Consider the following 13,560-nt stretch of genomic DNA (forward strand, 5'->3'; position numbering starts at 1 on the left):
AGTTGAGGCCAGTTCATTGGCTATATTTAAGAGGGAGTTAGATGTGGCCCTTGTGGCTAAGGGGATCAGAGGGTATGGAGAGAAGGGAGGTACGGGATACTGAGTTGGATGATCAGCCATGATCATATTGAATGGCGGTGCAGGCTCGAAGGGCCGAATGGCCTACTCCTGCACCTAATTTCTGTCTTCAGAACTAAAAAAAATCTCCAGTGTAACTAAAGAGCCAGATAAACTTATAATATAACTACATTCTGTTACACATTATCCATAAAGATGAGCAAAAATATGACATTCAGTGTAAAAACGGATAAGCTTTGGAATAGCAAATGGGTAAAATGTCCATGAATACAATTTAACAATGCAAAACAACTTCTTAAGTAAACATAGGACATTTAAAACAACAACAAGAACAAATCCGTTATCCTGTTTGAAATTATTGGGGGGGGAGAAAAAAAGAGTAACTAAACAGAGAAGTACACGGAAGATAGACGCAAAATGCTGGAGTAACTCAGCGGGTCAGGGAGCACCTCTGGAGAAAAGGGAAGGATGATGTTTTGGGTTGGAATCCTTCTTCAAAAGTCTGCAACAGCAGTCTAATGAAGAGTTTCAACCTGAAACGTCACCCATCTTTTTTTCTCCAGACATGCTGCCTGACCTCCAGCACATTGTGTCTATCTTCGGTATAAACCAGCATCTGCAGTTCCTTCCCACAGAAAAGTACACCTTTCAGAGATACAATTTATAATTGGCAATATTGTTTACAGCACATTTTTTTAAATAGTGAACATCCAGTATTAAACACAAGTGTAATCAATGTTTATTTTAATATAAAAAGAAATTTTATAAAGATGAAATTGTTTTATATTCACATAAAAATCACCAAATCCACATTAGGCAAAGTTAGCCATTGTAACAAAGACTCACCCCAAGCCAGTTATCGCTACATCTGCTCTTCCCCCCACCCACTTTAATCCATCCCCAAATCAATCATCCTTGTCTGATCATCAAACTCTTAGATGGGCTTGATCTTGAAGTGCAGCCCAATAAGACTGAAAACTAGACATTTTAAGTCCTGGACCAGGTAGTAGAATACTCGCAGACCCTCTGGATCCCTAGAAGTAAACACATGTTTCCATTTAGAAAAGGCATTGCAAGTTGAATAGCTTAAAACAAAACCAGCCATATTTCTACCTAATTGATGTTCTCTGCAATGGGAAAGCATGCGTTTTAAATTATCACAATTGTTTATTCTACACACCATGCCCTCTTCCATCCCAAAATACACGACTCATTCTGGAACGTATTAGGAGGCTAAGCGGTTCTGTCTCTTCATCTCATTAAAGTAGCTATCCTTCATTTGCAGATTTTATCTTTATCGGCAAGCTATATGTGTGAGAACATCAGTGAGGATCTTAAATGGTCTGTGAACTCTGCTGTAGTTGTAAAAAAGGCGCAACAGAGACTTTACTTCCTCAGAACACTGAGGAAGGCCCATCGGTCTGCTAAACTGCTGGAGTATTTCTACCGCTGTTCGGTAGAAAGCATACTGACTTACTGCATAACTGGTTTGGGAATTGTTCAGCAGCTGACAGAGTAGCTCTCCAGGGGGTGATAAAAACTGCCCAGGGTATCATTGGGCTCCCTCTGCCCCCTCTGGAGGACATTTGCCACTCCAGATGCCGCAGCAAGAACTGTAATATATCATGAAAGACATTACACATCCTTATCACCACCTTTTCACACTGCTGCCCTCAGGAAAAAAGTACAGGTCGCTAAAGTCACGCACTGCCAGACTCAAGAACAGCTTTTACCCATCAGCAATCTTGGAACTGAACTCTGTCTCGGGAGCGGGTTATGGGGAAGGAGGGGAGGTGGGAGAGAGTGTTAATTTATGTAAATGTGAATCCATGGGTGGGTTTGGGGAGGGAGGGAGTGTAAAATGTATGAGTATGTGAATGTTTGAAGTTCTTTTAAATGGAGAGACACAGTAATCTCGTTGTACGTGACACGTGCAATGACAATAAAGCATTCTGATTCTGATTATATGACTGTGGAGGAATTATGACAATCCTAAAACGTGTCTCAGATGTGGGACTTCAGGGTGCTAATGACCAAACATGGCATGGCAGTGGTGACAACAACCTAACCATCTTAATTATGGACACTGACTGGTTTCATAAGTAAATTATCAATAAAGTGACATGTTGCTTCCACAAATTTTTTGTGGTTTTTCCCACCAAAGATACACTTACTTGGATTGGTTTACATCGATTAAAGAGCCAATCTTAGATGTTGTGAATGAAATATGTTCATCTCCTATTACAATCTCGAGTTCCTGTTAAACAAAATATGAAGATTTGAATAAGATTTCATAAAAAGATCATTGCAGTTGATAAAGGTGGCCTATTTTGTTCATGTTCCACCATATTAGTTACATGCAATTAATTACTATCAATTATTGTACAAAAGGCCCAGACATGTTACGCGTTCGGAACTGCAGAATTAAAGTCACATTTCTCTCAAAGTTACAATTATTGTTGCTTCAAAAGTATTCCTGTATCCCAATATAATTTCAAAATCTAACTGTTTTGAATTAACTGTTTGCACCATTTGAAAATTGAAAGTGTTAGTTATTAACAGGACCCCATAACTGCAACACCATTGATCTTTTGTGTTCCAGCGAGAGGATACTCAGTTGCCTACAATCACACCTCAAACTTCAGTCCTTTCATGCCATCCATCAATCTGTTTTCTCACTTTTATAACTCTTTCAATAACTGCAGTATGCATTTTTTCAACAACTATCAGAAAAGTACAACAAGGTCAAAACCATTAATTGACATGGTGACAATTCAATATTGAAAACTACATATAATCTCAGCATTTGTTTTTATCTACAGAATTGGATTATTGAGGGAGATTCCATTTTTAAACCAGAATCTCTTGCATTTATGATTATCATTTCCTTTCTATCAATTATTGGAATATTACATTTAAAATGAATCTTTCACTTAAAAAAACTCCAAAGAAACGGAACCAGGTAATAGAATCTGTATGGAAATGGACAGATGGAGAAACATGCAAGAGGTTAGCATATTAATTCCAGGGAATACTGTCCAGATAGATGTTGACCTTGCTGCCTATCAATCACAAGGTATATGTAATGCATAAAAACCCACACACAGGAGCACAGTGCTTTGAGGGGAAAGAGCAGTGTGGAATGTAGAATGAATTAAATTATAAAAAAATTGTGGGACTGGTTATGGAAGGATTTAAGTACAGGGCTCTAAATTAACGGTTGCCCGGTTGCCAATGGCCACCTAAAGTCCTGCCGGGCAACCTAAAAGCAGTGTCATTTTGCCCGGCTTGATACTGCAGATACTGGTTTATACCGAAGACAGACACAAAAAACTGTTGTAACTCAGGGGGTCAGGCAGCATCTCTGGAGAAAAGGAATAAGTGATGTTTCAGGTCAGCGAAGGCTGTAGTGCGGGGTGATGGAGGGTCGGAGCAAATGACAGGCTCCGCCCAGCAGCGGCGTCGACGGCTCCACCTCCTCCCGCACCCCGCCTGCCCTCATAGCGGCTGCTGTGTGCTACTCCGCCAACGGCGATAACCATTTTCAAAACAAACCCTCCCGCCAAAACAAACCGAGGAGGAGGGAGGGAGGGAGGGAGGGAGGAAGGCCCCCTTCCGCCGTCTGAAGCACCTGCACCGCTCGGCCCCGCACCTTCCTATTGGCTGGTGGAATAGGGGAGGCGGTGGCGGAGGGGTCCTTATTCCAGGAGATACCGGGAATTGTAGACCGAATCATTGAAGGCGAGGCTGGTCTGCATGATGGATTGGGCTGCATTCACCAATCGCTGCAATTTTTTGCAAACTTGGGCAGAGCAGTTGCCATACCATGTTGCAATGCATCCCAATAGGATGCTTTCATTGATTCATCTGAAAAGATTGATAAGAGTCGTGCCATATTTCCTTGGCCTTTTTAAGAAGTTGCAGTGTTGGTGTGCTTTCTTGACCATGCCAGTGGTTGGGCAAGTACAAATTGTTGGTGATGTTCTCCACCTCAACACCGCTGATGCAGATAGTTTGGCTGACATTGAGGAAGAGGTTTTTGCCCTGACACCTTGCCACTAAGCATTCCATCTCCTTCCTGTACTGTCTCTTCATTTTTTGAGATCCTGTAGTAATTCTAACAGGAACATAGTAAGGGACTGAGTAGGCAATCTTGTGGGGCACAGATGTTAAGGATTTTTGTGGACGTGTTGTCACTTATCCTTATTGATTGCGGCCTGAAATGGAGGATCCAGTTGCAGAGAGGATGCTGCCTAGGTTCTGAAGTTGAGAAGCAGTTGGTTGGAATTATAATGTTGAAGCCAGAGTAATAATCAATAAATAGGAGTCTTGACATAGGGTGTCTTTGCTATCCAGATGTTCCAAAGATATGTACAGAACCAGGGAGACGATCAATATTGCAAATTCTGGTAATAAAACCCTCAACATTTTGGGAGTATTTAGAACACTACAAAGCATTTGATAAACCGTCATTGACCTGGAATGTTAATTGTTAACATTTAGCAGATGCTTTCTGGCATGCTGACTATTTTTAACATTCTGTTTTTATTTAACGTGAGCTATGTCTAATAAATTGATTGGAGGTGCCATCATAGCAACGTCATCAATTATGATTTAATAACTATCAACAAAACTGTCAGAAATTTCCCATTTGAATTTTATTCCAAAATGGGTTCGTTTTCAGGGAAGAAATCGACATGAAAAATATCCCGAGTAATCTACATAATAAATTTGATCCAGACTTCTTCAGCTCTGCAAACTGGAATCTGTCACTATTTCTGGTAAGCCTTATAATAGGTGCCAAGCAATACATTTTTTCATGATAGCAAAAAAAGGGAAAGGTACTGACCTGTCGCCCCACTCTGTCAGGTGGAGGCCACAAAGCATCGTCTTCCTTTGTAATTTCACTATCTTCTATGATTCGCTTTAGCTCTTCCATCACACTTTTATGGACATATGCCTAACACAGTAATGCATGTCCAAAAAGGCACATTATAAGAAAGGCAAAATGGGCATTCAAATTTAAATTAAATCAATTGCAGAAAAACAATTTTACTATCTAAATAACTAGCTCAAAATTCAACTGCCAGCATTTATGAATTTTCTCCAACTCAAAAGACAATTTAAAAAAGCTTACCTCTTTCCTAATCATAACATCGTTTTTGTAATTGCTGTTGTTTGCATATCTGAGTTTACCTGTCAAAATAAACACACGTTTGATTATTTCCCAATAGTCATTAAAAATATTATCCAACATACTAATTCACATCTTAAATCACTTTTCTTTCTCCATTTATCAATACCACATACCATATCAAACTCAGCACATTCCCAAGCTCCCAAAATGAAAAAGTGAGCCAATTAAAAGCGCTGGAGGAACAGTAGGTCAAGCAGTATCTATGGAAGGAAGAGACAGATAATGTTTTGGGTTGGGACTTAATGAATAGGGAGAAAAAGGCCAGTGAGGTGGGCAAAGCCTGGAAAGTGATACAGGTGAGTGGTGTGATTGACAGCCAAGTAGAGATATTGACAAGGGCTACAGGCGAAAAGAAGCCATGGGCGACTCCAGTGTGGGGCAGGGAAAAGAGAGACGGGGGTGGCGTTTACCTGAAATTGGAGGATTCAGCATTCAAACAATTAGGTTATAAGCTATACAAGTAGAATATGGGGTGCTATGATTCCAATCTGCATGTGAGCTCACTCTGGCAATGGAGGTTGCCAAGGACGGAGTGGTTGGTATGGGAATAGGAAGGGGAGTTAACATAATTAGCCTCCGGGAACTCCAAGCCATGGCAGACAGAGTGCAAGCCTTCAGCAAAAATATTCTACACTTGGTCTCACTGATATAAAGGAAGCCAGACTGAGAGCAACGAACGCAATAGACAATGTATGAAGAGGTACACATGAATCTTTGTCTTGTCTGGCAGGGTTGCTAGAGGCCTTGGATGAAAGTGAGAGAGGAGGTGTAGGGACAGGTGATGCATCTCCTGTGATTGCAGGGTAAATGTTTGGGAGATGGTGAGTTGACGGGAAGGGATAAGCACACCAAGTAGCTGTGGAGAGTGGTCGGAGTGGGTAGGGGAGATGCGATCACAACAAAGTGGCGGAAATGTTGGAGAATGACGTATTGAATGCGGAAGCTGGTGGGGTGAGGATCAGGGGATTCTTGTTCAGTCTTGTGAGAGGGGGGATGAAGAACCAAACTGCAGGATGCAGAGGACACACACGTGGGGGCTCCATCCACACTTCCATCCAGGAAGTCCAGCAGCCCTTCCAGGTGTGACAGGTTCACGTGCACCTCATTCAACATTGTTTATTGCATTTGGTGCTTCCGAAGTGACTTTCTTTACATCAGTGAGACCAAGCAGATGATCGTTTCACCAAACACTTGCACTCTGCCTGCCCAATGTCCTGGCTGATAACCATTTTTAACTTCCCTTGCAATACTGACCTTTCCATCCTGGGTCTCCTCCACTGCTAGAGTGAGGCCACATACAAACTGGATGAACAGCACCTCATATTTTGCTTGGGTAGTTTACAACTCGTCAGTTGGAACAATGAATTCTCCCATTTCAAATAATATCCACTCTATTCCCCTCAATCTACTGCCAACCACCAAGCCCAATGTGCACCCACTTTCCCTCCACCCTCCAAACACTTATCGCCCACCCCGAGTCCCATGTTTCCTGTAACCCACTCCTCTCCCTCGAACTTTACAGTTCACTCCTCTTCTTTCTGTATTTAACATGCTTTTATCTCATTTTCACCTTTAGCCTTTCAATATCTGCCCATCAAATTCCATCAGCTGTAGGCACCGATCTTTTGCCAGTCTTTGCCCCACCCCTACCTTTCTTTTCCAATTCCCCTCCCCCCCCCAGGGTGAGTTTTTTTTTAACAGGGTGGTGGGTATATGGAACGAGCTGCCACAGAAGGAAGTTGAGGCACATTGTATAACAGCATTTAAAAAAACATTTGATCAGTTACATGGATAGGAAAGGTTCAGATGAAGATGGAAGTAATTGGAGAAGATTGTTTGGGATAGAATTTCTATTTGGAAGAGAATGGGTTAAAGATAGTCAGTCAGCATAGCTTTGTACCTCGCAGGTCATGTCTTACTTGGATCTTTCCTGAGATTATGTTGGTGATTTGATAAGGGTGGGAGAGTAGTTGTCTACATGGATTTTAGCCAGGCATTTGATAAAGATTTTGTTTGTTTTCTCTGGAACACCAGAGGTTGCAGGTAGACTTGATAGAAATATATACAAAGATATGAGGCATAGATAGGATAGACAGTCAGGACAATTTTTCCGAGGGTGGAAAAATCTAATATTATAGGGCAGTTTTAAGGTGAGAGGGGCAAAGTTTAAAGAAGATGTGCAGGATACGTTTTTTTTAAAGTTCAGATATTTGTGAGTGCCTGAAACACTGCTGGGGCATGTGGTTGAGGTAGATATTATATTGGCATTTCAGAGACTTTTGGAAATGTAGGGAATGAAGGGATATGAATTACGTTAAACACAGACACTGTGGGCCTGTACCAGGCCTTTGGTTACTCGGTACATCCATAAAGAAAAAACTTTTTTTAATATGATGGAAATCAAGAGAAATCAGGTAAAAGGTGTACCTTGTTATTCACTGGCAGCGTAGGCACAAGGAATTAGATGTTTCTACTTTTTATGTTCCTTAAGTAAGGGAGTCGCATGTTGAGACTACCAAAATTAACCACCACAGTTGACCACTAATGAGTTCAGAGCTAATTCAAAGTTGCTGCCAAAGGAGAAGGGAATATTATTAGCGTCTACTGATCAACATAGCGGGCGAGATGAGGGAGTTTGTGTGGAACATCAATGAGCAGCATGGAGCGGCATTGGCCAAGGGTCTGTTTCTGAATTGCAGGTGTGCCTCAGTGCAAACCCGGCCGTGTTTGGGGAGGACAGAGGGCACGGATTGATGCTGCTCGGCGGGATGTCCGGGTGGATGCCGCCTCATTCAAACTCCCGCCCCCATCCCATCAGGCGGCGGCCATGTCGGCCCGAGACAGGCCCCGGCCTGAACTCCACCAGCGGCGCCACGCACTCCTTACCGTCCGGCCTGAACTCAAACTCCAGGAACTCGTGGCCGAACTTGCCCTTGTGCCCCACATAATAGCGGAGGTAGAAGTCGCTGGACATGCCACCCTCGCCAAGGCCGCCCCGCCGCATCGGACGCCGTTCATCATCGCCTCCACGCATGGCCGCGTAAACAGGAGCTCATCTGCTCGGCACTCACGCAGCCTCACGTCGCACGCACGCACGCAGCTTTACGTCGCACGCACGCAGCTTTACGTCGCACGCACGCACGCAGCTTTACGTCGCACGCACGCAGCTTTACGTCGCACGCACGCAGCTTTACGTCGCACGCACGCAGCTTTACGTCGCACGCAACTTTACGTCACATGTACGCCGCCCTACGTCGCACACACGCAGCTACACGTCACACGCACACGCACACATCGCGTGAAACGTCACTCGCGCGGGGTGAAGCCCAAAGATCTTATAGCAGATTGTCAAGATCTTTGGAGGGAACTGCAGGTGCTGGTTTACACCGAGGATAGACACAACATGCTGGAGTAACTCAGCGGTTCAGGCAGCGCCTCTGAAGATAAGGAACAGGTCTCCTTCTCCACAGAGATGCTGCCTGTCCCGCTGAGTTACTCCAGCATTTTATGTCTTTGCGCAGGTTGAAGTCCTCGGAGGATAGAACTACAGTTCTAGCGGTGGAGTTTGTATGAACATTGAATTCTCCAATAAGCGAGTTCAGTATTCCGAAGAACGCATGGAATCACGGGATTTGTCAAAGGTCATTCACCATAAAGAAAAAGCGAACGAAGCACTGGATGAAGAAACTGTATAAATTCTTATCTTTATTCATAATTAATGTAGAAAAATATATTTAATCTGAGGAACAGGGGTGCTGTGTGGTCACATTATAGGAAAATTAATGTATTCCAGACTGGAACACAAAAATGATCGTTTCTGAGTAATAGGATTTCACTATTCTGTGAATTTCTAGGCAATGGAATTCTTCAGCCTCATCTGTGAATACAAATGAGCAATGAAATTCTCGATTCCAGAGAGATTCCCATAAATGGTCCCAGTTCTCCGTGCTTCCAGTTCCCCGTGCTGGCGAGAGCAGGAACAGGGAGATACGGGACCTGAACGTGTGGCTGAGGAACTGGTGCACGGGGCAGGGATTTAGATTCTTAGATTCTTAGATCACTGAGATCTGTTTTGGGGTAAGGGGGAACTGTACAAAAGGGACGGATGGCATCTTAACAGGTGTGGGACCAGCATTCTGGCAGGCAGGTTTGCCACTGCTACACGGGTGGTTTTAAACTGAATAAGGGGGGTGGGGTATCGAATGGGATAGTGGAGGATGGAGTTAAAGGGAAAGGGTTTCTTAAATGTGTGAGCGTAGAGACCGAGGGGTGTAAAATGAGGGTAGAAGCAATAGGTAGCAAGGTGAAAAGTAAAAGTGGCAGGCAGACAAAACAAGGGCAAAAAATCAAAAAGGGCCACTTTTCAACATAATTGTATAAGGTGTTGTAAAAACAAGCCTGAAGGCTTTGTGTCTCAATGCAAGGAGCATTCGTAATAAGGTGGATGAGTTGAATGTGCATTTAGCTATTAATGACTATGATATAGTTGGGATCACGGAGACATGGCTCCAGGGTGACCGAGGCTGGGAGCTGCACATCCAGGGATATTCAATATTCAGGAGGGATAGAGAGAAAGGAAAAGGAGGTGGGGTAGCGTTACTAATTAGAGAGGAGATTAATGCAATGGAAAGGAAGGACATTAGTTTGGAGGATGTGGAATCGGTATGGGTAGAGCTGCGAAACACTAAGGGGCAGAAAACGCTGGTGGGTGTTGTGTACAGGCCACCTAACAGCAGTAGTGAAGTTGGAGATGATATCAAACAGGAAATTAGAAATGCGCGCGACAAAGGCAAAACAGTTATAATGGGTGACTTCAATCTACATATAGATTGGGTGGAACAAATTGGCAGGGGTGCTGAGGATGAGGATTTCTTGGAATGTATGCGGGATAGTTATCTAAATCAACATGTAGAGGAACCAATGAGAGAGCAGGCTATTTTAGACTGGGTATTGAGTAATGAGGAAGGGTTAGTTAGCAATCTTGTTGTACATGCCCCCTTGGGCAAGAGTGACCATAATATGGTTGAGTTCTTCATTAGGATGGAGAGTGACATTGTTAATTCAGAAGCAATGGTTCTGAACTTAAAGAAAGGTAACTTTGAGGGTATGAGACGTGAATTGGCCAAGATTGACTGGCAATTAATTCTAAAAGGGTTGACGGTGGATATGCAATGGAAGACATTTAAAGACTGCATGGATGAACTACAAAAATTGTTCATCCCAGTTTGGCAAAAGAATAAATCAGGGAAGGTAGTACATCCGTGGATAACAAGGGAAATCAGGGATAGTATCAAAGAGAAGGATGATACGTACAAATTAGCCAGAAAAAGCAGCATACCGGAGGACTGGGAGAAATTCAGAGACCAGCAGAGGAGGACAAAGGGCTTAATTAGGAAAGGAAAAATAGATTATGAAAGAAAACTGGCAGGGAACATAAAAACTGACTGCAAAAGTTTTTATAGATATGTGAAAAGAAAGAGATTAGTTAAAACAAATGTAGGTCCCTTCCAGTCAGAAACAGGTGAGTTGATCATGGGGAACAAGGATATGGCGGACCAATTGAATAACTACTTTGGTTCCGTCTTCACTAAGGAAGACATAAATAATTTGCCGGAAATAGCGGGGGACCGCGGGTCAAAGGAGTTGGAGGAATTGAGTGAAATCCAGGTTAGCCGGGAAGTGGTGTTGGGTAAATTGAATGGATTAAGGCTTTTGACAAGGTCCCACATAAGAGATTAGTATACAAACATAAAGCACACGGCATTGGGGGTTCAGTATTGATGTGGATAGAGAACTGACTGGCAAACAGGAAGCAAAGAGTAGGAGTAAACGGGTCCTTTTCACAATGGCAGGCAGTGACTAGTGGGGTACTGCAAGGCTCAGTGCTGGGACCCCAGCTATTTACAATATATATTAATGATCTGGATGAGGGAATTGAAGGCAATATCTCCAAGTTTGCGGATGACACTAAGCTGGGGGGCAGTGTTAGCTGTGAGGAGGATGCTAGGAGACTGCAAGGTAACTTGGATAGGCTGGGTGAGTGGGCAAATGTTTGGCAGATGCAGTATAATGTGGATAAATGTCAGGTTATCCATTTTGGTGGCAAAAACGGGAAAGCAGACTATTATCTAAATGGTGGCAGATTGGGAAAGGAGGAGATGCAGCGAGACCTGGGTGTCATGGTACACCAGTCATTGAAGGTAGGCATGCAGGTGCAGCAGGCAGTAAAGAAAGCGAATGGTATGTTATCTTTCATTGCAAATGGATTTGAGTATAGGAGCAGGGAGGTTCTACTGCAGTTGTACAGGGTCTTGGTGAGACCACACCTGGAGTATTGCATACAGTTTTGGTCTCCAAATCTGAGGAAGGACATTATTGCCATAGAAACACAGACGCACACAGCCACAGACAGACACACACACACACACACACACACAGACACACACACACACGTTCGTTTTGTAAAAAAATCCGTATGGCAAATGTTTTTTTTTAAATCTTTATTTAACAAAGCGAATTTGCATTTCCATATGAAATACGGAAAATTAACGCGGGGCACCCCTTGGGCACGGGGCCCAATTTGGAATAATCGGTCCAATGGGCCTAGGGCCGGCCCTGCCCCAGCCGTATGAACATTGACTTCTCCAATTTCAGGTAGTCCTTGCTTACTCCCTCTTTCCCCTCCCCTTCCCAGCTCTCCCACAGCCCACTGTCTCCGCCTCTTCCTTTCTTCTTCCCGCCCCCCCCACCCCATCCCATATCAGTCTGAAGAAGGATCTCGACCCAAAACTTCACCTATTTCTTCGCTCCATAGATGTTGCCTCACCCGCTGAATTTCTCCAGCATTTTTGTCTACCTTCGATTTTTCCAGCATCTGCAGTTCCTTCTTAAACATCACTATCTTCATGTGCTTCATGTACGGGTGCTGGCTCGAAGAGCTGAATGGCCTACTCAGGCAACTATTTTCTAGGTCTCTATGTGCTAGGTGTGAATTTAGGCAGTGTGTAATTTTCCTTTTGTTTCACTTTGACACATCTTACCAGAGCCTCTTGACGTCACAATTGGGCAAATACATCTTGATGTCAGGACAATCCCGCATGTCTGGACGTCTGCTTTTTTGTCAATGTTTGGCTAAGCCTGTAAAGACTGAACTTTTTTGCACTAGTATTAGGGTTATTAATTTATTGATTTTTTGTTTATTATCTATGTTATTGTGTGTAGGCCTGATAAGTTGCTGTAAATAAGGATTTCATTGTTCCATTGTTGGTACATATGGCAATTAATCACTCTTGACTCTTATTGCGTCAACTCGAGTTCTGGAGCCTTTTACATTCAATCTTTCAATAAAGGTGAGAGATGGAAGCCTGCGGAGGTAGCTGCGAGATCATTCTCCCGGCTCTTAATTGCTGAGGATGGTTGCAAATATTTCAGTCTTTTATTTTCTACTGATGCACTCTTCCACGATCATTGAGGCTCTAATGCTTCTGATGCGTTATTTTCCAATTAGCTGTTTAATCGTCTGCCATAATTCATAATTAAATATAACAGCATTGCAAAACTTTAATCTGATATGACGATTGTGGGTTTGTTAAGTTCTATCTGTTGGATGTTGCTTCTGATGTTCAGCATGCATATAGTTCTGTGTTGCAGCTTCACCATGTTGGCATCTTGTTTATAGGATGGTTTGATAACGGCTATGCTACAAGGTTGATGCCCTTAACCAATGATAATGACAGTTTGCGAATACACTGGGCCTTGAAATTACAGGCTGTAGTGAAATGCACCTTTTAGCTGCAGATGACCTGCAGTTCCAGATTATGACTGTTCAGATCTATTTTGGATCCATCCCATTTACGATAGTAGAAGGGCGCACATATGATGAAAGCTTCCTTAGAACTTGGAAAGAGCGTTGTCTCCACGAGGATTTTGCAGTGGTTATTCCTCACAATGCTGAAGATGCATCAGTTAGATTTGTGAGGGTGACAAAATAAACTAATCTCTCATAATGGTTCTCCTCAACTAGCCATCAGTCTGATGGTGAACATCGTGGACTCAAACCCCGAGTACATTCTGTTCACTCCTATTCTCAGTGCTTTTTACAAATGTTACTCAGTTTATGATAACATGGTAGGGGTGTATCCAAATTGCCAGTATTTTAGAGGTTGTTGATTCACTTATTTTTTGTTAAATTGACATGTACAGTAGCTGTAGTTTGATGAGAGGAGAGCATATTCCAATAAACTTCATTGGTTGCATGTGGTGCAAACCCTAAAAACTATTGCAAC

General features: G+C 43.0%; 1 protein-coding gene across 1 annotated transcript; it reads right to left on the minus strand.

Moving 5' to 3' along the window:
- Window positions 1-443: 443 nt before the first annotated feature.
- magoh (mago homolog, exon junction complex subunit) lies at window positions 444-8,372 on the minus strand. Its single transcript, XM_055641884.1, has 5 exons — window positions 8,162-8,372; window positions 5,216-5,274; window positions 4,928-5,038; window positions 2,253-2,335; window positions 444-1,112 (listed from the first exon to the last, which is right to left on the minus strand). Exons 1-5 carry the CDS (start codon window positions 8,307-8,309, stop codon window positions 1,013-1,015), a joined length of 501 nt encoding a protein of 166 aa, XP_055497859.1. The 5' UTR covers window positions 8,310-8,372; the 3' UTR covers window positions 444-1,012.
- Between the last annotated feature and the right edge of the window lie 5,188 nt (window positions 8,373-13,560).

Source organism: Leucoraja erinacea, chromosome 10, assembly GCF_028641065.1.
Source record: "Leucoraja erinacea ecotype New England chromosome 10, Leri_hhj_1, whole genome shotgun sequence".
NCBI lineage: Eukaryota > Metazoa > Chordata > Chondrichthyes > Rajiformes > Rajidae > Leucoraja > Leucoraja erinaceus.